Below are 26566 nucleotides of genomic sequence, written 5' to 3' on the forward strand. Positions count from 1 at the left end.
TTTTGTTTTACTACTTGTTCTTAAAATCTGTCACTTGCTGGTTCTGAGCTGCCCCAGCAGAGCCAGGTGAGTCCTGTTTTCCTGCCCAGGAGTCTCAGTGCAGCTTCATCTTCATTCAATAACTCAAGGGAACAACATGTGCTCAAACAACTCAACTTCCCTCTGGCCCTGGCAGCTGCTTTGCTTTTTTATGTACTTAAGAGACAAAAATCAAGGCAGATAAACTCATGATCTTGGATTTCTTGCGTTTCCTGAGTCTTAATAATTTGGCTGAACAAAGTGACTTGGATGAGCTGACTACAAATAACTGTGTGATTCAGAGTTCCATTTTATTCCTGAGTTATCCACATGGCCATGGGCTCTTTTGTTCCTTATATTCACATGTGCTATTGCTGGGAAGCCATTGCTTGGTGAGTCTGAAGAGATATTTGGACCTTTCAAATAAGGGATCCAAAGAGTTTGCAGTGTTCAGAGTTACTGCTGCAATTCTGAGTGAGCCCAGCAAGGCCTCAGGTTTAATTTAATCCTTTCCTGGGTAGGACAGGGAATTTTCTGGGGGATTGGGCAAATTTTTAGGGGACATGAGCTGCCTTTCTGAGCATCTTGTTCATGAGCTCTGTCCCTCAGCCTGTAGTGACACTGAACAGAGACGGAGGGAAAGAAATTGGTGTGAGGGTCAAGACATGCCTTTCTTGCACATGGTCTGGGGTCAGTTCATTTTTAACTCAATAAATGTCCTTCTCTGCCAGCACAGAGCAAGCAAGGCATTGGCTGTGAGTGACCTGCCACCAAACAAACAATCCTTCTTTCTCTTCTTTCCTTCTTTCTTCCTTTCTTTCTTTCTTTCTCCCTCTCTCTCTTCCTCTCTTGCTTTTTTTCTTTCATCTTTCTCTCTCCCTATCTTTCTATCTTTCCTTCTCCTGGAGGAGCTCCCACAGGGACTGTCCCACGCTGCTCTGACCTGGATGTGTGAAGGGTGAGCTACTGGAAACTGGAATTCCTGTCAGGATGAGAGCTCAGCTTCTGTCTCTCCCTTTCCCCACCACCATAGGAATTTCACAGGTCTCTTACCTTCACCTATAATTCTAGAATGTATAATTATGCTGCATCTCCAAACTCATTCCACCCTGGGACTGAGCAGCAGAGGATTCCCACAGAATGGGGGATGTGGCAGAATTCCAGCTCCCAGCTGTGGCAGATGTGGAGCCCAGGGCTCTGCAGGAGGAGGGAGGAAAGCCAAGTCCCCTTTCCCCTTCTTCTCCTGGTTAGGCCTGTCCAAAAGCAGAGCAAAATGCCCATTTGTTTGGTTTTGGGAATCACAGCAGGAACCTTGTGTGAGGGAATGATCCAGATGTGCAATGGGGCAGCCATTCCACTGTTTTGGGAATCATAACAGAATCTGTGTCCCAGTGTGATCCAGATGTGCAGTGGGGCAGCTGTTCCACCAAACAACATTCCGGGAAAAACCCACTGTATGAGGAACACTGTTGAGCTGAGAAAGGCAGAGGATGGTCAACATCTATTTCCATGGGCTGATGCCCTGATGTTTCTGTTCTTCTCCCTGTAGATGCCACAGAGGAACAACCTCTGCTCACAAGGATAAGAACAACCTCTGCTCACAAGGAATCAGGAAAAAATACAAAAAGCAGATTTGCCCTCAGCCATTGGAGCTGTTCTGCTTTGACTGCAGGTTCCCAGGGTTAAACCCCCAAGGATCTCTGGTCTGACCTTGCATGGGAGGTGCCACTCCTGGGGCACAACTTCGCCGTGCAAAGGGTCTGCCCCTGGCAGTGCTGTGACTCCTCTGAACCCTTTGGTGCAGGGAGGAATAACTGCTAATTACTGGTGGGGTTGTGTGTAATCTGCTCTGTCAGCTGCTGTCACCTCATTAGCACAGTGTTCTCTGCAGCACAGAGGGAGGAGAAAGGCTCCCTTCCCTCCCTACCTGGCTGGCACTGAGGGGGATAATGTGTCTGGAAAATGTGCTGTGTTGGGGAGGACAATTCCCAGTGGAGATCAAGCAGAGTGACCACAGGGAAGTGAGTCAGAGGAAGTGTCCAAGGCCAGGTTGGACGGGGCTTGGAGCAACCTGGACTGGTGGAAGGTGTCCCTGCCCATGGCAGGGAGTGGAATGAAATGGGCTTTAAGTCCCTTCCCACCCAAACCAGTCTGGAATTCTGTGATTCCATGACTCTGCCAAGCCATGCTCTGCAATACCAACATTTAAATTCTGCTGTTGAGGGCTGTGAATGACCCACCCTGACTTTGACCACCCCACATCTCAAAGAAATCCTTGATTTTTTTCTGCTCTCAGACCATTCCTGCCCCTGATTCCCTTCCAGGACACCAAATGTCCCATTCCAGAGGTATCTACAGTCCTTTAGAAACCTCAGCCTAAATTCTAAATTTTCAGTGACAGACTTCAGACCCCAGTCCCACTGAAATCAGAATTTTGATGTGGGTTTCCTGAACTCCAGACTTTATTTCTACATCAGCTGCAGATTCAAGCTGCAAATGAAAAACTCTACAGCAGTTTGGGAAATGTGGTGATTTGTATGTAAAAGGTGAGTGGGAGGGAGCGAGTCCCAGGCTCTGAGCACATTTCATTTTACATATGAAATGCAGTGAAATCTTTTGATACATTAATTTATCTTGCTTAGATATTCAGTCTTCATACAAAATAAGCACATAAAATGATTTTCCTATAAAAACATTAAAATATGAAGAAAAAAACCAAGCTGGGGGCACAAAAGAGAACTGAGGCAGTGTAGCATCAGTTGTAACAGAAATATATGTTGACTGCCTGGGCTTAGTTTCCGTAAAGCTTATTACTTTATTTTTTACTGCTGCAGAAGTTTAATCTCATTATATTTAGTGCATATATAATTATCCTACCCTAAAGACGATCTAAGAAACATAGTTTTTTTACATCTACATAAATACCAAGCACATTTCCAAATAACATAGTTAATAGGAAATCCATATCAGAATTTTTATGTCAGTTAATTGCATTTGACAATCAGCTCAAAAAATACTTGGTAAACCACAATTAGCAGCAAATTAATTCAAGTCATTAATTTGGCCAAGTGTTTTTCCAGAGATGGTGCCTGGGATTGCTCTGATGGAGCCAAATTTCATTTTATAGCTGTGCTTGTATGAACTTTTATCAGATTCCTATAAATATATGGATGTATGTGTGTGTCTTTTATATTCCTTCTTTCTTTCTTCCTTTCTTTCTTTTTCTTTCTTTTTCTTTCTTTCTTTCTCTCTCTTTCTTTCTTTCTTTCTCTTTCTTTCTTTCTTCTCTTTCTTTCCTTCCTTTCTTTTCTTTCCTTCTTCCTCTCTTCTTCACTTCAAAAAATCCAGGGCATCTCCCTTCCCACATAGGGCTTTGGAGGATAAATTGCTGAAAAAAATCCTTGCATCAATTTTCTAACATCAGACCAGAAGCTTCAATTTGGGCCAATCCCAGAAGATCTGAGATGATTCGTTATTCTGTCACATCTCCTCCAACAATTTGTCAAGAGTTTTGTGTCTATTGTGTTTAAGACACTGTTTACAAAATCATAACAATTAAGGACTGTTTAAATTAGATTTATCCCCGGTAGAAATACATGTGAGAAAATGAGAGGATAATCAGATCTGGAGCAACCAGAACAAACAGCCACAGGCTGTGCTGATGCTCCCCAAGGCAGCAGGGCTGCAGTGACAGGGGGAGCAGCAACCAGGGGGTCTGGCAGGACTAGAGCCCAGGACATGAGCTTTGTGGTGCCTCTAAGCTGCCATTTGGGCTGGGGCTGTCCAACGATGATTCGTTGCTTTGCTCCCCAGCTTTGCAAAGCAAAGGACACAGATTGTTGGGTTGCAACACAGATCCAGTTATGGAATTGGAGCAGGTTGAGAAAAGGCTTCAGTGAATCAGGGTCAGCACTGGCCTGTCCTGCCCCAAGAATTTGCTGAGAATGTCCCACAGTGCAGAGCCAAAATCTGTGCTGGGATGTGTTGGTCTGTTGGGGCCATGGCTTCACTGAAGTGATGCGACCTTTGATGATGTGTGCTGACCTTCCTTCGGTCACAGAATCCTAGAAAGCAGAGTGCTGTGGGTTGGAAGGGACTTTAAAGACCATATAGTTCCAACTAGACCAGAGGTTGTGGCTGTCCCATCACTGGAAGTGTCCAAGTCCAGGTTGGATGGGGCTTGGAGCAACCTGGGATAGTGGAAGCTGTCCCTGTTGGAACTGAGTGGTCTTTGTGGTCCCTTCCAACCCAGACCATTCCCCGGATCTGTGCCTTTCCTTGCTGAACCAGCTCCCCCTTCCTGCAGCGACAAGTTCTGACCACAAGGCACTTGCAGAGGCTGTTTTCTGCAACCCCACGGAAAGGCAGCAAACTCAGGAGAATGGATCTGCCCGTTGCTCTGACTGCCAAGTGCAATTCCACTGTGTAGTTTTTCCTTTGATTTTAATTGGCAACATGATTCCTCCCACCCCGTGTTGTGGTGTGTGACTATGCAAGGGTCAGTTAAGCACTTCTTGTGCTCCTGTTAATGCCCCCTGGATGATCCAATTCCAGGATATTGTCCTGCTGGGTCATATATTGTCATATTCAAGGGCACACCCTGCAGGATGTTCCTTGTTCCTCTTTCCATTTACTCCTTCAGTTGCTGCTCAGTTCTCAGCCATGAGCCCTGAAACCCCAATCCCAGCACCATCCTGACAGGCAGAGGTTTTTTATCCCTGACTGAATTTAAAATCCTACATCTCCAGCTCTTCCAAATGAGGGCAGCTACTCACCAGAGAGCTGCAGATTTACACCACAGAGGATCTGACCTGGAAATGTAGGAGCCTCTTTGAGCTTCGTCATGAGAGATGTGAAGGACTATTAATAACAGTGTTTGTAACACAGAAAAAACAAGTGTGACAACACAAACACTGAAGATATATGCTATAAATTTTAATTTGAGTCTGTGAACATCAGTTCTTTGCCTCCTACAACAGTGTGGCACTTCAGGATGGCCTGGGAGGTCTGAGTTGTGGTTCAAAGGCTGCAGAACGTCATCAGTGCTCCCAGATTTTCCCAAGGAATGAGGACTTTGTAAGAACTTTCGTCAGAATCCAGGAAGATTTTCCGTGTGAGGTTTTCTGGCTGAGCAGGAGCAGTGCTGGGGAGCAGGGTGTGCTTTGATGGAGGGCTGAGCTGTGCTGAGCTGAAGCTGAGCAGCAGAAGGCTGGGTGGTATCAGCTCCTCCGAGGTGAAATTGTTTGCTTTCTCTGGGTGAATGTTTGAAAAGGCATCTGTTGAAATGTCTTGCAGAATTCGCACAACATATGTGCAGACTCAAATGTAAATCTGCAGCACATCCCTTTTACCACTTGAGCTTAGTTTAAAACTTTGCCATCAATTCACTTTTTTTTTGGAGCTTGGGTATCATCTTCTCCTGTCCTTAAACATGAAAGGTTTTCTGCTCATGTAAACACACTTGGAAACTGTCTTCCAGGAATAGGGGCAGAGCAAGGTGCCACAAAACTTCAGGTCTAATCTCCACAAGTCTCTAGAAATCCTGAGACTTCTGAGCCCTGAGTTTACAGAGTTTGCAAAGCACTGGCAGTGAAACGAGGCTTCCCCTCAGCTCAGAGGGCTTTTCTTTACCCCCAGGTTACAAATCAGAGGAGTGAATCCACGTGTCCCCTCAGAGCCCAGCTGTCCTTGCAATCCTCAGGCACAGAGAGACTGCAAGCCCCCAACACCCATGGGGGTGACACTCCAACCACAGGCCCCAGATCCACTTTGGATCCAGGATGGAGCAGGAAGCACATCAGTCCCACTGTATGGGCAGAGCTCTGGCTCCTCAGGTGCAGAGCTCCAGGATGGCACCTTCTCCAGCCTTTTGCAAGAGCCTGCTGTGAATGGAGCTGGAGCCTCTCTGAGCCTGGCCCAGGAGCCCTCTGGTTCCCACAGAAATACGACAGGGTTTGGAGTGGCCTGACAACTCTGCTCGTGAAGAAGAAGAAGAGAGGAGACTGGGGGGAGACCTCAGTGCAGTTCCACCTTCCTGGGCAGGGGCAGAGGAGGGGCAGGGACTGAGCTCTGCTCTGGGGGGACCAGGGACAGCAGCCAGGGAATGGCTGGAGCTGTGTCAGGGCAGGCTCAGGTTGGATCTCAGGGAAAGGTTCTTCCCCCAGAGGCTGGTTGGGCACTGCCCAGGCTCCCCAGGGCAGTGGGCACAGCCCCAAGGCTGCCAGAGCTCCAGGAGGGTTTGGCTGATCCTCTGGGGCACAGGGGGTGACTCTCGGGGATGGGCCTGTGCAGGGCTGAGGGTTGGACTCCATGATCTTTGTGGGTCCCTTCCAGCTCAGCATATCCTGTGATTCTGTCATCCTGTGAAATGCACAGTCCTTGGTAGGTGTGCAAGAACAGAGCTTACAGCTCCCCATAGTTCCCTGCTCCCTTCCTGAGCTCACAGTGCCAACATTGCTCAGCCTGGTGAATTCTGGGCTGGGCTGTGCCAGTACCAGCCCTCCTAGAGAGCTGTGCCACCACTGCTGCTCAGGAGATGAGGAAGTGCTGCAGAGCTCAGCCCTCTCCTACTGAATTAATCAGAGACATCAGCAGAATTTTAAGATGTTGCACTGACTGTAAAAAGGTGTGGTTCTTTCCAGCAAAGAGAATTTAGAACCCAAGAGAAATGGCACTGCTGGGTGATGTTCCCATCCCTGTTGCATGTGCAAGAGGAGGTGTAGATCCTCTGTGTTCCCCTGCAAACACCTCTGCAAACAGTGCTCACATCGGATGGGGGATCAGAGGGGCAGGATGGGGTAATCCCAGAAACCACAGTTCATTTTCCAGGGGTCATCTCCAGTTGCCAAGAACACAGATCCGGACTGGAATGAGTGGGAATGCTGGGAACACAGCAGTGCACAACCTCAGCTGCCTGGCAGGGAATGGGAGACCTTTTTATTTACTCCCTGATAATTGATTATGTCCTGCATCCTCCATAGGAGCCAACAAACAGCACAAACAAAGAGGAGAGAGAGCAGAGAAAAGCATGGCTCAAATATATTGCAGGAGTTAAAAACTGCTAAGAAACTTGGGCTGAACTGGTCCCAGAATATAAATTGCGCAAGATATTTCTCCTTAGTGGAGTCCCTCAGTTCTCTGATCTCCCCCTCAAACTACATTATGCAAAAGACATCTGAAATTAGCTTTGGTCATTTCGGTTTATCACTTGTGTTGCTGAATGATGGGCAGTGGATTTCAAGGTGACTTCTCATGTGCCAGAATCATTACAGCCTGTTCCTGACTGACTGGATAGAACAGGCAGGGAGAAGATGAACTGATTCTTCACCAGCCCATCAGATAAATGTGTGGCACTTAATTTCACACACCTCATGCAAGCAGTCAATTAATGCTCCTGCTCTGGCACTGAGCACAAATTCCATACATAGGATTGGGCTTATTGCAGCATGTCCAAACCTCCATGAAAATGGAGATCAGATACAGGTTCTGCCTGAGAAATCTGCAAAGAGATGTTACCCCAGGGTCCTTGCCACACAAGCACAAAGAGGAGTAGGGACATAGTTTTGATGCTGATACAGTCTCTGTTTACTGGATAATATCTAATCAATTGTTTCCAGCCCCCTGATGAATATGATGCACTCCCTAATCCTGCAGTCAGTCTATTAGACATGGATTGAAGTCTTCAGCAGGGAAATAATATTCCCAGAGCGATGACACTCCAGCTCTGTGCTCACTTGGGGCTATGTTCTTTTTGCCAGACAATCACCCTGTTCTAGGAGTGCAGAGATGTACATAAGCAACAGGAACACAAGAGTTTATTAAGATGGTTATTGCATTGCCAGGAGGAAATTTTCTCTATTGCTAAATTCTGTAAGAAAGTGCCTTGAAATTTCTTAGAACTGGGAAAAAAATGATGCTGTGGCAGAGAACTGGGCTCTTCCTTTGACTGAGCACAGAGGGCAACATGCAGTGGCTTCCAGAAACATGTGAAGTCCCTGTTCTTGATAGAGCAGCTTTCCTCCTCACCATGCTGTGCTGGTAGCATTGGGAAAACCACAGGATAGAGGATCCCACAAGAAGGAGGATTCCACAGGATGGGGGATCCCATGCTGGTGCCAGACTGGTGCTCGAGAGCAGAGGAAGCTCTTCCTCCCCTCACGGTCACACCTTGGGCATAGCTGGGAAAGAAATCACTGCTGGGATTTGTTCTGCAGGAAGCTCTATTGGGAGGAAGCTCATGGAGCAGCAGAGTGTAGGGAATCAGTGTGCCAGGAACAGGAAAGAGCAAGAGCTGGGTTTGGTGCCCTGGTGGTTGTAATTCCAAAGTCAATACATGGGCGACATAAACACAAACAAAAGCCAAAGCACTCATTTGGCAAGCACCCCCCAGATGTAATGAACAGCACAGGACATGGGGCTGTCTCTCCTTTACGAAGATTATCAACAAATTAAGCCATTTCTAGTGAGCCAATCTCACGGCACTCTCGTTATTGCCTTGCTAAGAGCTGAAATCAATACAGGCTGTGGTCTCTGATGAGTGAAAGGACCTCAGAATCAGTATTTCCCTCGTCTGTAGAAAGCAGAGCAAGTGTTCCTGCTTCTGTTGCAGTTTCATTGCTCCTGCTGTTGTCGCCTTTACCAAAAGGAAAGGGATCACCTTGGATTAGTCAATCACTGTGGTTTAACCTCAGCTGGCAAATAAACCCCACGTAGCCACTTCACTACCCCACCTGTGGGTTGGGGGAGAATATCAGAAGGTTAAATGTGAGAAAACTCCTGGGTTGAGATGAAGACAATTTAATATCTACAACAGTCTTTAACAGTTCCACCTTCCTGGGCAGGGGCAGAGGAGGGGCAGGGACTGAGCTCTGCTCTGGGGGGACCAGGGACAGCAGCCAGGGAATGGCTGGAGCTGTGTCAGGGCAGGCTCAGGTTGGATCTCAGCAAAAGGTTCTTCCCCCAGAGGCTGGTTGGGCACTGCCCAGGCTCCCCAGGGCAGTGGGCACAGCCCCAAGGCTACCAGAGCTCCAGGGGGGTTTGGATGATCCTCTGGGGCACAGGGGGTGACTCTTGGGGATGGGCCTGTGCAGGGCCAGGGGTTGGACTGGATGATCCTTGTGGGGCCCTCCAGCTCAGCACGTTCTGGGATCCGGTGTCTCCGTGACATCAGACCTCTGGTAGGTCCTACCTCACTCCTTTCAGCCCTTTGTGGGTGTCTGAGATGCCCTGGAATGACCCAAATGGTTCAGGTGGCTCCGAGTTGAGCACTGGGCTTGTAACTGTGAGAGGAGGGCTCTGCCCACACTGCCTTTGGGAGATCATGGTCAGGGTTGTGCTGGAAGACAAGACTGAATCAGCCTGTCTTTGAGAAATGTGTGTGCAACGTGAAGGGTGGGTGACAGGAGGTTTAAAACATCCTGGGGAAGTCACAGTGGGAGAAAAGTTGTGAAGGCAGCACTGGATCCCCACAGACAGACACACAGGGAGCTGCTGGGCTCATTGCTAGGCAGCAGAGAGCACCAAGGACACAGTGAAATGAGAACCTCAGAGAGGAGGAAAATGTTCTGCTGTCCAACAAAGAAGGCTCCACACAGGAGGAAGGCAGCAGGGGAGGGGGTGGCCTGACTCTTGCAAGTATTTTTTGAAGTAAACAATTTAACCTCTAACCCAGATCTAGAAAAATATCTGTGAAATACCTGCACCGTATTTGGGTGGATTTTGTCTTGAATTTTTCTGGGAGGTGGGAGAAGTTGGCAGATGAATGGACACTGCACAAAGCCAACACATTTGCTGAGGTGAAATTCCCCTGCTCCTCTGTTATTTTGGTCAGAATCTGTGCTTTGCTCTCAACCAGCCCACGGTTCAGAGGAGCCCGGAGGGGCCTGGAGGCTGGTAAGGGCATGTTGAGCACACACTGCACTGCTCTTCATGGGCCCATTTTAGGGCTGTACAGCAGGAACTTGTAAACCCAAGGCTTGGACATCCTGCTGCTCCCCAGCTGTTGCAGAGGATTTAACCTTCTGATTTCATTTTCAGGCCATATTTGAAGTGGCCACTGGTTTTGCCTTTTGACACAGCTAATGCAACCCCATCACTGGTATGAGCTCCCACAGAGCCCACTGCAGTCTGTTCTAGCTTTGCTTCCAATAATTGAAGTTCTTGCTTTGTTAAACACTTTCACATCTGCCTATTTTAATATCTGAACACCTGGGAGTTATAAATGCAGTTCAACAGGTCCCTGTCCCTTGGAAAGCTCATTTTCCAGCCTGCAGCAAAGGAACAGGGCTCAAAACCTTGCAGATAGTCTGGACTTGAATTTTAGCATCCAGGCTCAGTGCTAATCTTTATTGCCAGTGCCCTCAGCTTTAGATCCTGACAGAGGGCACTGAGACACTGGCTGGGGACTCCCTCAGTGACCAACAAAATGAACATCAGTAGAGGGGCACCTTCCACCCCTCAGGTGTGGGGCACCCTCATGCACCCTCCAACCCTCAGAGACAGCACTTTCCTGCCTCAGGGACCTCTCAAACACCTTGCCTGGCCATCTGACTGCACTCAGATGTGCTCCCTTAGTCCCACTTCACACTCCCTGAGTGCAGGGGAAGCAAGAACATCCCAGATCCCACCAGAACCTCTGGGGCCATGGACCAGTGTTTCCCAGGAGCCTCCAGGCTTACGGCATTAACCAGAGGTCCAGCACCATGAGAAAGCAATTTGATTATCAGCCCCAGTTAAAGTGACCCCATAGGCTTGTTTCTGTGTCTCTGGGGGTGGGCAGAGCACAGTTTGTGGGGGTGAAGGTGGGTGATGATGCCTGAGCTGGTTCAGGCTGCACTGGGGTCAGTCCACAGCCCCCCTTGGTGAGTGGGTGACTGACAGCCCAGACCCCCCTCCCCCCCGAGCTCCAGGTGCTCTGGAGGCAGCAGTTTGCTTCTCTCCATAATCACTGTGGACAAGGAAATATCTCCACAGGATCCATTTCTCTGCTCTGCCGGTGCCAGGTTGAATTGTGTCCAGGATCCTGTCACTGGGGCTGGCTCTCGTACAGCTTCCCTGCCTGCTGGAGTCTGGGAATGACTTGCTTCTCTCCTCTCAGTTTGGTGCACACCATAGACCTGCCTTTCTCTGTTGTTTTTTTTGCAGACAAGCCACGAATGAACAACATCCTCACTTCTGCCACCGAACCCTACGACCTGTCCTTCTCCAGGTCCTTCCAGAACCTCTCTCACCTCCCACCATCCTATGAATCTGCTGTCAAGACGAACCCGAGTAAATATTCTTCTCTGAAGAGACTAAGTAGGTGTCAGCTCATTTCATTTCCTTTGTATCTCTTTGTTTTGAGCCTCACTGGGCTCAGTGTTCAGCCAATAACCTCCTCCCTCTGCTCTGCTCTCCCGGGTTGGCATCTCCAGTAATGATTCCTTTGGCTGTCACTTCCCATCAAGGATGAGGAGAGGCAAAGAGTCATTTCATTACTGAGATAGTACATGTGCTTATTTGCTTACTGACCTCCTTGCTGTGCTGCCTCCCACTCCTCCACCTCAGTCTGCTCCTGATGGAGTCCGCTGAGAATCCTTTTGTTCTCTGCTGGAATCCAGGAGAGTTGAGGGGACTCAGAGCTCACCCTGGCACCCCAGGGCAGGTCTCTCCATCCACAGGAGTAGCTGGAACCAGATAACAACAGAAAGCTGCTGAGATTTTTGGGAGCATCTGTGTCAGCAGGCGACATCCCTGGGCAGTGCTGTGATCCCTGTGTTCCATGGGGTGTGTGCCCGGAGCTGGTCTTGGCCCGTGCCCTGCACTGATCCAGTGGTTTGGGTATTCTAGCACATTTCTCTATTCAAACAGGTCAGGATCTCTCCTGTCTTGCTCTTTCATGCCCTGTTCTGCCAACAGTCTTGTAATGCTGCAGTTCATCACCTCAGTGATGACAAACTTCAGCTTCAGTGGGATTATGAAACAAGGGATTTTTAAGCAGGCAAATGCTCTGTCCAGACTCACCCTGGGTCTGCAGTTGGATGTTTCCATGAGCAGTTTCTGGATGCAGCCATGTATTTCCAGTGCCTAATTTAGAGAAATAACTTAGGTGTTTATACTTGCAATACCTTCACTGAGAGAAGGTGAGGATGAGGAGCAGATCTAACTTCCTTAGTCTGAATAAAACTTGCATTCCCAATTTAGCCAGTTAAGTGAGACACACACAATTAAGTGGCAGGGAAGCCCTTGGATTTTCCATAAGATATATCTGTGGAATATTTTTCAGAAGAGACAAAGGAAATGTAGCACAAAAAACCCCTCAGTCCACTCTTTGACACTTCAACATGGGACTACATACCTGTTTAATATTAAGTCAAATGCATTTGATGAGCTTAAAAGTAAACGTGCTTAACTGTGTTGGAGAACAGAGCTCAGGTATTTGGAGATTGGAACCTGCCACCTCCATCATTCAGTTTGCCATATGCCATGTTTCCCTGGAAACATTTGGATCTTACACTCTCAACCAAAAGAATTTCCCCCCCACTGCATCCTACTGATGAACAGTCCATGTTCATGGGTGTAATATCTGATATTGGAAACCCCTTGAGATCGTGGCACTGTAATATTACTGCTTCAAAATATCCCCGTTTTGAGGTGAGAATTTATTTTCATTTCTCAGCTGAAATAAAAATTTCCCAACACACGAAATATGCTCCCTGGAGACACAGGAACAGGTTCCCCAGAGAAGCTGTGGCTGCCCCATCCCTGGAAGTGTCCAAGGCCAGGTTGGACAGGGCTTGGAGCAACCTGGGCTAGTGGAAAGTGTCCCTGCCCATGGCAGGGGGTGGCACTGGATGAGCTTTAAGGTCCCTTGTAACCCAAACCATTCTGGAATTTTACAATATCATTCTATGGTTTCACAAACATTTGTCTAAAATGACAAAAGTTGTGTTAAGCTGCCAAGATGGAATGTTCTCAACAATGTACTGAGCAGTCAGTGCTCCTCTCCTGAGCTTTTCCTGACCCTCTGGGCCATTCCTATCCCTGTTACTGTTCACTGGATCCCTGAGAGTCAACATGAATCCAAGAACATCAGAGTTTGTCTTTGGCCATTGCCTTGAGTGGGGTTCAGTGACCCCCTTAAATATTCAGCACCATCAACCCTAGAAGTGGAAACACCAACTATTCCCCCTCCAGGGCAGGTGTGGACAGAGCTCAGGGATCTTTGCAAGGCACCAACGCATCCTCTTGCAGAGCACCTGGTAAATGCCAAACCAAGTGCTTGGCACTGTGTTTTTTGAGTAACTAAATAGACAGTTTGGACTCTGAAAGTGCCAAGCACTCCCAGCTCCCACTGGGATTGAATACATTCAGCACCTCCAGAATCACTGAATCACTTTCTTACAGCTGCTCTACTCCAGAGCCAAAAGAAAACAGGCACAGAGCTCCCCAGAACTTCCTTTGGAAAATACCAGCAATATAATTTTCTTATTCCATGTGAAGGAGCTAAAGGTAACACAAAGAATGTAATATTTAAATGCTGGAGTTTGAAAATTATTTATTAGGAGTTCATTGTTAATATTTAAAATTACTTCTTTCCAATGAACTCTCTGTTAAGGTTAAAAAAATAATAAAAAAAAAGTTAATGAAGAGCTCCTTAACAAATAAAATATTTCTGTTTAAGTAAAAAAAAAGGCATTAGATACTTTTTAAATCTATGTTTCAGCTGTTGGTCTGCATTTCTTTGGGTTTACCAGGCAGGCAAATGTTACTTATTTTCCTCCAGTTAGCAGAGACAGGTACAGAAAGACAATTTCTGCCCAAGAATATTGAATAATCGATTAAGAAAAAAATAAAATTTAGTATCTCTTTGCCAGAGATAAGGACAGAGCTCAGCAATGGCACGGTCAGCTCCACCTCAGCCACCTTGGCCACAGAGCCATCAGGGATCCTGTGTCTGTTCAGTGCTGGGATCGGGGAAGGACAGTCCCCTGTGACCCCTCGGAGGGTCCCAGTGTCTCTGACACCAGAGCTGCTCTCAGGGGCTGCCCAGCTCTTTGCTGGATAATAACCCCAGTTTATGATGCCCAGGGGGGCCAACCCTGTCCTGGGGGCATCAACCCTGTCCTGGGGGCATCAGGGAGGGGATTGTCCCGCTCTGCTCTGCCCTGGGGCGGCCTCACCTCAACATTGGGGCAGTTTGGGGGACACAATGGAAGGAAGGGATTGAGCCATTGGAGAGTGTCCAAAGGAGGGTAATGAAGATGGGGAAGGGCCTTGATTTGAAGGCCTGTGAGGACACTGAGGGCACTTGGTGTGTTCAGCTGGAGAAGAGGAGACTGAGGGGAGACCTCAGTGCAGTTCCACCTTCCTGGGCAGGGGCAGAGGAGGGGCAGGGACTGAGCTCTGCTCTGGGGGGACCAGGGACAGCAGCCAGGGAATGGCTGGAGCTGTGTCAGGGCAGGCTCAGGTTGGATCTCAGCCAAAGGTTCTTCCCCCAGAGGCTGGTTGGGCACTGCCCAGGCTCCCCAGGGCAGTGGGCACAGCCCCAAGGCTGCCAGAGCTCCAGGAGGGTTTGGCTGATCCTCTGGGGCACAGGGGGTGACTCTTGGGGCTGGGCCTGTGCAGCGCTGAGGGTTGGACTGGATGATCCTGGTGGGCCCAGCACATTCTGGACTCTGTGACTTGCTCCCTGCTGTGTCCCTGGGCAGTGGCACTGCACTGAGGAGGGAGCTCCCACCTCTGGGCACTCACCTCTCCTGCCATTGCACTGAGAAAGCAGCACCGTGGCTTCTCCTCCTTCCAAAGCAAAGGCTTGAAGGTGCCCCAGACCTTTTAGGAGCAGTAGGAACAGGTTGCTGACTGCATGGAAGCCACTCAGAACCAAGTCCCATGGGAGCTTTCTGCTTCCAGGGCTCTTTACTTCCCCAGCTCTTCCTTCAGGGCACAGACAACAGGAAACCCCACCCGGTGTTTGCTCCCAGAGGTAGGAAGGTCTCTGAGGGGCTGGGTACCCCCTCCATGGGAAGACCTACTCCAGCCCTGCCCTGGCAGCCCTGCAAGGTGGGAAAAGCAGTGGTGGGTGGGTGTGGGAAGCCCTGGCTGAGCAAGAGCTGCCCTATTAATTCCATCCTGCCCAGAGCTCCAGGGAATTGCTCTTTCCAGCTAAGTGAGAAAGGTCAGTCAGGAAGGAAGGTGATATTTTCAGGCATATTAAACCACTTGGTTTTGGCTAAAGTATCTTCACAAATGACTAGGCAGCTTCAAAATGTTAAGGCCAATTAGAACAGGAGGTACAAGCCAGAAGAGAGAATATGTTGGAGCTGCAGAGAAAGAAAAACAGAGGAACTACCTTTAAGAAAAGCAAAGGAATTACTCTAATGGCCTCACACACACATACACACGTGCACCTACTTTCACCACGTTAACTACAACCACAGGAAGCAAAAATCCCCTTGGCTTTTCCATATTCTCTTCCCAGATCACCAAAAATGTTCCTTGTTTCTCTAATTCCAGTGTCAGAGGAGCTGTGCTCTGCCTTAGACATGTTGAAGTGTAATGTGTGAGTAAGAGCACTTAGAGAGCACTTATTTGGGGATTTCCCCACAAATGGGAGGAAAAAAAACCCAAAAAGCAGTCTAAGGGAAAATCAGTTTATCCTAAAATCAAGGCGGTTGAAGCACTCAAATATTCCTGAAATTTGGTGAGATCAGCCCTGGTCAATGTTCCTGAAACTGCCAAAGGAGGAAAGAAAGGGCAGAAAAAAACCCAACTAAAACCAATGAAAAAAGCCCAGAAAGTGTGCAGAAAACATGATTTCCAGTTCCAAATGTTTGAAAAACACAAGTGATGACCCAGAACAATGGGATTGACTTAAAAAAAAGAGAAATTTTTGTCAACCAGTGATTTCTTTTTGTCTGCTCACAATTTCTGGCCTTTTGGAATCCACTTTTTTGAATTTTTAAGCACATCCTTGATGGAGAAACATGGGATTGTGCAGAGTCTCCATCTCCTTGATGGAGAAACATACTGGTAGTTTTATTTTGTCTGAAACTACAGTTGTCTGTTCTCATACCAATGACAAGATAAGGAGTAGTGGTATGAGAGCCTCAGTGTCCCAGTATAATGAGGATGAGATGGATTAGGCTGGAAGGTGGCCCTGCCCGTGGTAGGGGGTGGAATGAGCTGATCTTTAAGGTCCCTTCCAATCCAAACCTTTCTGTGATTCTGTGATTTCTGTTCCCGGGGAGAATTTGGTTTCAGCCAACTATGAAACCAAACGTCCCCAGTTCCCGCCCCAATCCACTGGAGCCTCCAGTCTCCAAAGCCTGGGGCTGTGTTTGGTTCCTGGCTGTCCCTGGGTGCACAAACACTGTGGTTACAGAGCTGTGCTGAGCTTGTCTCTTGTCTCTTGGCACGTGAGTGCTGCAGAACCTTGGCCTCCTGTCAGGCTCCGTTCTCCACCACTGGCTCACACTGACACCACCATTCAGAGGCAACAGCCTGGTAAAAGTCTGTCTGGTGCCTGCCTAAACCAGCTTGTTGTTCATGAGAAACTGCTGTTTCAGCTTTGATTCCTTTGAGGTGGAGATGTGAAGCGTGTCTACACCAGGAAACCTTCCCAGAGTAGCTGTGCCAACATCCACATGTCTCCCTCAGCATCGTGGGGGCACAGCCTGGGTAAGCTTAGAATAACCTTTGAAATTAAATCAGCTCCCTAAAAGGTTTAACCACGGCCAGCAAATGGCTGTACAGAGTTGTACATGGGATGGGAGAGGGGAAAAAAGGATATTTTTAATGCTACTAATGGGAAAAAAAAATTTAAGGTGTAGAAATGCTGGGGGTTTAATCTAAATTAGCAAGGAACAACTTCAAACCACTTTCATCAGCTGATTCACCTCACTAAAGCAGCCTCAGACGCTGCAAACCTCACATAAGCTGGTTTAGCTCCTGCTGGCAATTACCACAGCCAGGTATGGGCATCCAAGCACATCTCCATTTGGGATGTTCTCTGCTTTAATTACATCTATTTAGAGCCACTTGGGCAAATCCAGTGGAACTCCTCTCATCCAGAGCAGAGGCCAAGTGCCAGAGTTGTAATTGCTTCATTTCTATTCTGCAGCCAGCCCCAAGCACCAGTACCAAACCTGTGCACACAAAGTGGGGCATTTCTATAGAAATAAACTAGGGAATAAAAATGCCTACACTTACTGTGGCCATATGGAATTTCCCCAGTCCTTCTCAGGCTTCATCAAGGGTGATTTTAAAGACACAAGTGTTTGAGACCAGGGGAGCTGGTGTCTGATATTTGCCATGAGATATTCTTCCAAGAAGTTTTTGATTGCAAAAAACAAAGACTCATTCCTCCAACATGTGCTCTGGAGAGCAAATCCCAGCAGCAGGAAGTGTGCCAGAGCAGGAGAGCTGTGGGTGACCTCAGCCTTGGTGGTGTGTGGGCTGCAGAGAAGAGGTTGGCAGCAGTGATGGTGCCAACAGGCCCTTGTACGTGTTCTCAGCTTGTAAATTTGTGTGCTGAGATGGGAACCAACCACCCTGCTCACAGATCTTCTGGACTGTGCAAGGGCCCATGAGGAGCAGGGTCCAGGGAACAGTGAAGAGAATGTCTGGGAGAGGAGATGAGTGTCACAATCACACATAAGTGACATCATCCAGCACAGGGTGCTGACAGTTCTCGAGGGCTGGAGAAGACATTCAGGCACCATTGGGTAACTGTGGTCTTCTCTGTGGGGACCAGTGACAGGACCTGAAGGAGTACTCTGAAGTTGTGTCAGGGCAGGCTCAGGTTGGATCTCAGCCAAAGGTTCTTCCCCCAGAGGCTGGTTGGGCACTGCCCAGGCTCCCCAGGGCAGTGGGCACAGCCCCAAGGCTGCCAGAGCTCCAGGAGGGTTTGGCTGATCCTCTGGGGCACAGGGGGTGACTCTTGGGGATGGGCCTGTGCAGGGCCAAGAGTTGGACTCGATGATCCTTGTGGGTTCCTTCTAACTCAGCAGATTCTGTGATTTTTGTGAGCAAACTCTGGGATGGTGTCAGCACCCCCTGTGCCACCTGAGCTCTGCCTCATGGGACACCAGCCAACTGTCTTCAACTCTCAGCCAACGTGGTGCATCAAACCAACAGATTTATGGCTATTTCAGAGGAGAGAGGAAATTTCCACCCATATTTCACTTCCAGGCCTGTTGGATGCCTACAGAAAGGGGGACCAGCTCCTTACCCAATTCTGGATTGCCCAGACTGTCCTGCAGCAGAGCTTTGCTCTTTTTGTCACTCAAACAACGTTCAGAATCTCCATGCACGTGAAATTCTCCTCTTCTACCGTCTCATACTTTCCCATCTCACATCACCTACTACAGAATGAAATATTGAGCTGAGAAAATCAATGGTGTCCCTCTTTATTATCATTATCATATATCTTTATCATACTTGTCTTATAAGCAAAAGACTTTCCAAAGGAATTTCATGTCAGGTCCCAGGAGCTGGCCAAGGACGTGTAGGACAGGATGTCTTTGCCAATCAACACTTAGCTCAAGTTGGTAGGGAAAGTGCACACTGGGTAGTGTGGGTGTGTGTTCCCAGCTCTGTGATCTCCATCCCAAGATGCTCCTATGAGGTTACTTCCCAAGAAGATTGTTTCCTCTGGAAGGTGGAGAAACTTGCTGTACCTGTCCATGTGGAGCCCCCTTCCTACACACCAGTGAGGGTTGTGTTGTCTTCTCCAAGGAGAGGAAGGCTGCCTGCCAGGTGTCTGGGGTGGGGCTCACTCTAGGGTCTTCTGGAGCCAGAAAGGATGGAGGTGCTTCTGGACACACCAGGGAAACATCTCAGACAAAGAAATGAGGAAGGAGGCTCGTAGAGGTGATCAGTGTTGAGCATTAAACATTCTCCATCCCCTGACCCCTGACAGAGGCCAATGTTGTGCTCTTCTCCTTGTGACAGAGACCATAATGGTGAGGGACTGATGTCCTGTGCTTTCATCTCTGCAGCCACAGGCACAGAGGGAAGTTCTCCCTCCCCTCAAGTACCCCTCACCTCCTGACGTTAATGACATTTCCTTACAGGCTGCACTGGGCTTGAAGCCCAAGAACTGCTAAGCCTCCTTCCAGGTAAGTAATCCCAGTTTACAGCATATGAACATCAAAGGGGTTAACCAGGAAGTTTTTGTATTTCTGTTGTTTAAAAAAAAAAAAAATGAAACAGTTGTGGAATTGCTTCTTTTAATTAAATGTTGGTTGAATCAGGTCATTCCAGCTGTAGGATTTAAGTGATCTAACATGGTACAGCTGCAGGAGCCAACACTGAATCTCTAGTGTTTCTCTGAAAGCCAAAGAGAGGAGGGTGAGTGTGTGGAGGGGGGTGATGAGTTTCTGAGCAAATGAGATCATTTAAGATGCAGAAACAGCAAACTGAGCATGAAACATTCCATGGGATAAATTCTATCAAACGAAGGTGTCTGAGAAAATGGAAACTGAAACCTTAGGCAGGTGTTTCAGTGTCTCAGTGAGAACACCCAGTGACTACCAAACCTGTTTTGTGATCACATTTACAACTATTCAAAAATGGTAATTAAAAATGTGATGATGTCACTCATGGACTCCAGGGAACATCCATGTCTGAGGCCAGAGATGAGCTGTGCATTCCCTCAAATGGGGGACTGTCCTGCTCAGCTCACCTGCCCTGTCCTTGCTTTAGAAGTGTATTGAGAAGGTGACATTTGCTACTTTCTCCATAACTTGCTTTTTGTGTAAATCACGTCATACCAAGTCTGGACTGGATGGTATGTGGGATCTGTTGTTTCATGGTGCAGGAAGGTGGGTGTTTGCACAGGGACTCCCCCCATCTCCGTGCAATTCAAACTCCTTCCTCTGCCACAGGCCCGTGGTGACACGACCCACACAGGGCTGGGGTCTCTCTGACGGGCAGCTCCTGACGTGGGTGGTTGATGGTCCCTGAGGTGTCCCCAGGAGGCCGCTCCAGGGCTGTGTGCTGTGCACAGTTCCCTTTCCCCCTGTGGAACAGCACTGTGACATTCCTAAACCACTCCCTTTCCGTCCCCACAGCTGACAAGGAGGCTGACGAGTACTACATGAGGAGGAGGCACCTGCCCGACCTGGCGGCGCGGGGGACGCTCCCCATCAACGTCATCAAGATGTCCCAACAGACCAACCACCGGGACAGGCCCCGCCGCCCCATCCGGGCCATGTCCCAGGACAGGGTGCTGTCCCCTGAGAGGATCATGCCCGAGGAGTTCAGCATGTCCTACGAACGGATCCTCTCAGATGAGCAGCTGCTGTCGGCCGAGCGCCTGCACTCCCAGGACCCGCTGCTGTCCCCGGAGCGCTCGGGGTACCCTGAGCAGTCCATGTCCCGGGCACTGTCCCACACGGATGTCTTTGTGTCCACACCCGTCTTGGATCGCTACAGGATGTCAAAAATGCACTCCCATCCCAGTGCCTCAAATAACTTGTACAACACTCTGGGGATGACCCCCACCTCGGCCAAGCGCCAGGCCTTCGCCTCGCGCCGCCACAACACCGTGGAGCAACTGCATTACATCCCCGGCCACCACCACCACTATCGCACGGCCAGCAAGACTGAGGTGACTGTGTGATAGGACCTCGGGCCTTGTACATACTCTGTAAGGACTGGGGGTGGCCACAGCACCCCACACTGCAGTGACCTTATAGGCCAAGGTAACCTCTACTAACTCAGTGTCTGCAAAGACTTCTCTGACAGTCCCATCCACGTTGTTTTTAAAGCCACCCCTCCATCGGTGACATGAGAAGAACCCAAGCAAGCCAACAGGCAATAGTGAGGGATAATAGAGGAAATTTTCCTGATGTGCATCAGTTTCTGTCAAAGAAAGCCATAGTAATCGATGGCTCCTTCCAAGGGCTCACCTGCATTCATCTCATTGTTCCCATGAATTTAGGACTTTTCCGTTGCTCCAGGTAGAAGCAGTCCCATGCAGCCCGAGGTAGAGAGGAGGAAACACAGCACCCCACCCTGTCAGGAAGGGGCTTGTCCTCAGGTTTGGTCTTTCTGTAGCAAGGAGGGAAGTTCTGGCTGCTGGGGGGTCACCCCCAGGCTGCTCGACATCAGTCAGCACCCACACATCTGTTCCTTGTCACCCTTGGAGCAAGTTCAAGGGCAGACTTTCCTTGGGGACTGGCAGATCTAGGGACAAGAATAGCCTGGCTGAGAAATAAACTTTTAGTATATATTAAATATACTCATAAGATACAAACATACTAGTGCCTACAAATCGCCTGCTCTCTCAGTGTAGGAAGTAGTGGGGTTGATGTGTTCAATAAGCACAAATACGCTGAAATGCTTGTTTCCCTTTCCTCCACTCATCATTCTAATATCTTGGTGTCTCCAACATGTAAATAGGAAGGAGGAATAGGGTTTCTCTTCCTCCAGCTTCTTGCCACTGCTGAACCTAAAGCACCAGAATTCGTTCAGCTTCGCCCTGCTGAGCCGTGCTGGGGAGGTCCCAACTGCACCAAGAGCCCTGCAAGGCCAGGCTTCCACCCCTGCCCCCGAGCCTGGATCTCTCCTCAGAATCTTTTCCTGACAGCATTTTCCACTGGCCCAGGTCCCCTGTTTCTGAACACATTTTCTCCTCTCAGTTACAACCCAGAACTCCTTATGTAGCAAATCTTTCCCCAGCCCTCAGCAGAAGCACAAGACTGGGGGTGTCTCTGCCCAAAAGCAGGTCGGTAACTTTCCATGATTTTCTCTCCATGTGATGGCCTCCCAAGAAAACCTTCCAAATTCCAATTCCACTGAGTACCAATCCTAACCATGAAGACAGTTACATTTCATGCATATAAATTATATATCCAGCATAATTATAATTAATGGGCATGTTGTATATCTGATATAATGCTAATTAGATACTGTATATTTGTAAAATCTTTAAAACAGAGACTCGTGGGTCCAGAATTTGTGAGGGTTTTATCCTTGGCTTTCCAGCCAGATTGGGCTTTGCTTTGGTTTTTTTTTGTTTTGGTTTTGGTTTGGTTTTGGTTTGTTGTTGTTGTTGGATTTGGGTTTGGTTTTGCTTTATTATTTTTTTCCCTTTTATTTGTGTTCCTATCAAATTCTGTAGAACTAACTCACATCAGAACACGCTTCTGTGACCGGGAAAGGGTCTCAGAGGTTTGGAAGGCCAGCCAGACCCAGTGCTGTAACTCCTGGTGCTGGACCCTGTCCATGGTGTGCCCTGGGGGTCCCACCACATGCTGTCCATGCTGCCCGTCCCACCGGCAGCCACGCTCCCTCCTCTGGGTGACACGACTGATTCAGGCTGTAAGAACATTCCTGGACACTTCTCCTCATGTCCTACATTTCCAATTAAATCTTTTCCTACATTAAACCTCACAGAACTCAGCTCTGCCCTGGTCCCTCCCCTCAAATACCTCCCACCTCCCGGCCTTAATGATGCTCCCAGCTCCACATGCCAAGTCCTGTAGCAAACAATGATTGGGAGCTTGAGTCTCCTCTGGAGGTTTATGAGTCTCCTGTGGAGGTTTCTGATGCAGCACCAGGTTTGTCAGGGTAGGCAGGAGGAGCACATGTCCTTACCCCAGTGGGATTTAGAGGCAGGCCTTGGTGGGGTGGCCACATGGGTCTGCTGGTATGAGTTCCAGAGCTTTATTCTGCCCTATCAGATGGAGACCGTGCTGAGAAGGATCCATCAGTGAGAGGTGCTGGGGCTTTGTTTGACGGAAACTGAGCTGGGAAGGAATAAATAACAGTCTCCATGGTTCAGATTTGGCAAAATCATTCTGGGCAACAACCAGAACTGTCTGTGGATCAGAGTGGCAGTTCATGGCATGGGAGGGATGAGAGAGAAAAGGCTCACACCTCCTCTCCTGACCCTTCCCCTGAGGGACACCACTCTCCCCTGACTACCTCCAAGCTCCTCAGCTCAGTCACTGGATATTTCCTCCCAGAAGACAATCCCTGGGACAATATTGCCCTGTGCTGACCTTCCTACAGACCAGTTTGCGACTCTTGTGAGGACAAGAGACACTAAGAGGGCTGATGGGGAGTCAGTCCCTGATGAGGTTCTGGGGCTCTTCCATTCACTCTTGGCCCAAGAAAGGCCAGGATTTTCCCTCTTCAGGCAGGGAGACATGAACACTGTGGGAGAGGAGAGGCCACCCCAGAGTCTGCGGGAGCTGTGGTGGCAGAGCCAGAGGAGCGGAGGTGGCAGTGTGAGGCCATGGGTAGGTGAACACTCCTCTCTTTCCATTCCCATAGCTGTCTGTCTCAAGCTCTAGTCCTTGTCTAAATGTTCCATTTATGAGCTAAGAAGTTGCTGGACCAGATGCAGATTTGGGAATTTTTCCCTCAAGCAGCCCATGCAGATGCTGAGCTGTGCCCGTGTCATTTGACCTCGGTGTCTTCTCTTATTCTGCCTGGCAAATATCACCAAGCCCTCTGCCAATTGTCCTGTCTGGGCAACAACCCTCCAAAGAAAATTAAGCCCCATTTCCTTGTATTTTCCACCCACTCAACTGTTTTAAGCAGATGTGTCCCACCCTTTTTGGGCCAAATCTCTTCAGGGACTCTGCCACCACCACAGAAAGTTTTCAGCAAATTTTCTTGGGAAGGAACAATGCCCTTGATACCAGTGGGGCACGCTGTGCTCCCATGGCTTCCTTTGTGTGCTGGGCTGGGTTGGGAGATGGGGCAGTGATGTTCCAGCACACACAGGTGTTCTTTGGTTATTTTTTTTCCTTATTCCTCACTCTGGGAGTTTGTCACTGAACAAATACTTGCTCTGGGACCGGATGTCGTGTCCCACAGCCTGATCCCAGCACTTCAGTTCCCTGTGATGATAATGGGAACACCTTCCAATTCCACAGAGGCTTCAGACCATGGTGTGAAGGGCTTTGAGACCCTCTCACAGCAGAAACTGTAGAGCAGCAAAGTGTTTTTATGACTATTGTTTGTCATTGTCCTGACACATCGTGTGTGATGTGTTACAATCCTGTCTGCCCAGAAAGGGAGTGCTGGGGTGGGCAGATGCCGCATCCCAGATTTCCCATTGCTCTCTTTCTGGCCAGGGTCCCTGGGAGGCACAGCTCCAAGGGGTGCTGCCACCTGCACTGGGACCTCTCTGCTTTCTCCTCCTCATGTCTGAGTCACCACGACATCCTGCACTCAGGAGAAAGGCAGGAAGCAGCCACATTCCTCTGTACAGTGAAATAGAATCTGCCTTGATTAATCCAATATACTCTGAAGAATTGAGCTTTTTCTTCAACCCACAAGTGGAAACACCCCTGTGGAGTGTCCAGTTCCCTGAGTGCATGTGCAGGGACCAGGAGATGGGGTATAGAAAAGTTTATATTATTTCCTAAAAACTGATCATTATTTGCATTCCCTGAGCAGCAACAAAAACCAGTGCTCTGCACTGGGATTTATACACCGATCTCATGTGTGTGTATGTATATGGACACAAATATATATACACATACACACTGCAAAATGCAATCAGTAATTCTGACTGACCCTGTACCAATCTAAGCTTCAAACTACATCAAATCATTCTTTGAAATGTGGCAAACTACTTTTAATGAACGACACAGAGCACCACATGGAACAGAATTTTGACATAAAAAGTCTTCTAATGCCAGTGACTCATGTTTTAAGGAAAAATGAAATATTTTTCAATGTTTTCACGTTCCTTTTATAAATGATGATCTGTTATTTGGATATGGGAGTGGGTGGGAAGAAACAGGGACAGTTTTCTGGTAGCAAGCTCTCCTTCCCTGGCCTAGATTTCATTTCTGTCTGCTGCTCTGGAACCTGGCTGGCTACAAAGCTGGTCCCATGAACCTGGGCTTCCTGCATGCATCTTTCTGTTCCTGTATCCATCAGAGGCATTCCCACCAGGAATCTGCAAGAGCCTGGCATGTTTTTTGTAAGAGATGGACAGTTCCTGGGAGCTGGGACATGTCTTCACCTTCTTCCACCACTGCAACCAAACTCATCATGAAACAGGGTAACTTTAATTGTGTTTGAAATACGTGTTCTACTTTGTGATCAATTTGTCATCTTCAGTTCATGTGATGGAGAAACAGCTTGTGTTGGTTTTGTTTCAGATTTAGTGTTCATGTGGAAGGAGGGACTCTGCTGAAATATATCTCACACGGACAGGTCTCGTGTCGGGGTATATTTCCAATGAGTGAAAAGTAAGGGGAATATGTGAGAAAGGGGCAGAAATATTTTCATACCAAGTGTTGTAGCAATAAGGCTGTGCTGGGGCTGCTCCTCAAAGAGCAGCCACTTTGTGCTGTCTGTCAGCAGACGGGAGAAGGGACTGCTCCCAGTTCCCAGAGCCGGCTCTTGGGGTGCCCTCACCAAAACCCAGCTGAGAAAGCCCCTGTGGCAGCCCAGGGGTGAGGGGAGAGCTGCAGGGTCCCTTTGGGGCGTGGTGGTGTCGATGTGAACGAGTTCTGTGCCCTCAGCACCCCCTGTCTCCATGGCCACACGATGTCCGGGCGGTCTCCATCCCATTGCCCCCCCGACCCTCTGCCCCCTGTGCCCCCCTGCGACCCCCTCAGACATTTTTGTAGCAAGAATTTCTTGGCTCTGAGAAAGACACTTCTTACTGTAATATTTTTAGTTTCGGGGGACAATATTTCCTAAGAGGGATTAAGTGGATATTTTTGTGCTTTAGCCCAGTTTATGGATTCCATGTTTATTATACAGTAGTACTGAAGAGGAAGTACATTTGTATCTGTAATTTGCACAGACTCTTGGTTAACCATTAAACAAGCTTCAAGATGAGCAGTATTTGACTGTTTTTCTCTGTATTATTCTTGTTGTTATACTTACCTGTAAAAGCACATTCTGTATGTACTGTAAACAAAAATATTATCAGTTTAGTAAAATTTAGAGTCTTAAGGATTTTTCCACTTTTGTCAGTAACAAATATTTATGGATTAAAAAATAAAGGCAATTTCAACATAGAAGTTGTTTCTTTTTGATATCTATTGGGGGGAAATAAAAGCCATTTTCTTGGCTGCCTTCCCAATATTTGTAACCAGCGTTTGAAAGGTAGATATCTGTGATTCTGTGTGTAGTTAAATAGCATCTATTAAAATGAATGCTGCAAGGTCTGCAGGAGTCATTCTTTTTATGTATTTATTTACTGCATTTAATCATCAAACCAGAAAAAGAAGCAGGGAAGAAACAAGACATTACCATTTGCTGTAAAATTCTGTCTTGCAAGCCTTAAAGATTTTATTTTAAAGTTGCCCTTCTCTAAGTTTGCATCCATGAGCTGTGATATTCTCTCCATCTTTGCCTTAAATTGCAAAGTTGGGACTTCTGGAATGTCTGGAGGCTTCGACATGGGCTTTGCTTTGCTTTTGAACACACAGGAGTTTCCCCATCTTTCTTCCAAGATGTGAAATGTGCTGAGGAGACATTTGTGTGTCTGACTGAACAGCCCCCCGTGCTACCAGAGGGTCAGACTGTATTTTCATTTCTCCCAGCTCTGAATTAGGGATTCCTTCCTATTCTGGCGGGCTGGGAA

General features: G+C 48.2%; 1 protein-coding gene and 1 long non-coding RNA gene across 2 annotated transcripts in view; one reads left to right on the forward strand and one right to left on the reverse strand.

Moving 5' to 3' along the window:
- Positions 1-26135, forward strand: part of SHISA6 (shisa family member 6) — a gene marked incomplete at its 5' end in the record, with an annotated part of 277328 nt that extends 251193 nt beyond the window's left edge. The window contains 2 exons of the mRNA XM_017835933.1: positions 11161-11313; positions 20070-26135. Coding sequence (XP_017691422.1) covers positions 11161-11313; positions 20070-20620 — 704 coding nt within the window. The remainder of the gene's footprint in view (positions 1-11160; positions 11314-20069) is intronic.
- Positions 11430-17609, reverse strand: LOC108507749. Its single transcript, XR_001878255.1, has 3 exons — positions 17206-17609; positions 12019-12081; positions 11430-11681 (listed from the first exon to the last, which is right to left on the reverse strand). It is a non-coding gene; the product is annotated as an uncharacterized LOC108507749 (long non-coding RNA).
- Positions 26136-26566: the final 431 nt, after the last annotated feature.

This window comes from Lepidothrix coronata, unplaced genomic scaffold (genome assembly GCF_001604755.1).
Source record: "Lepidothrix coronata isolate B3197 unplaced genomic scaffold, Lepidothrix_coronata-1.0 Scaffold267, whole genome shotgun sequence".
Lineage (NCBI taxonomy): Eukaryota > Metazoa > Chordata > Aves > Passeriformes > Pipridae > Lepidothrix > Lepidothrix coronata.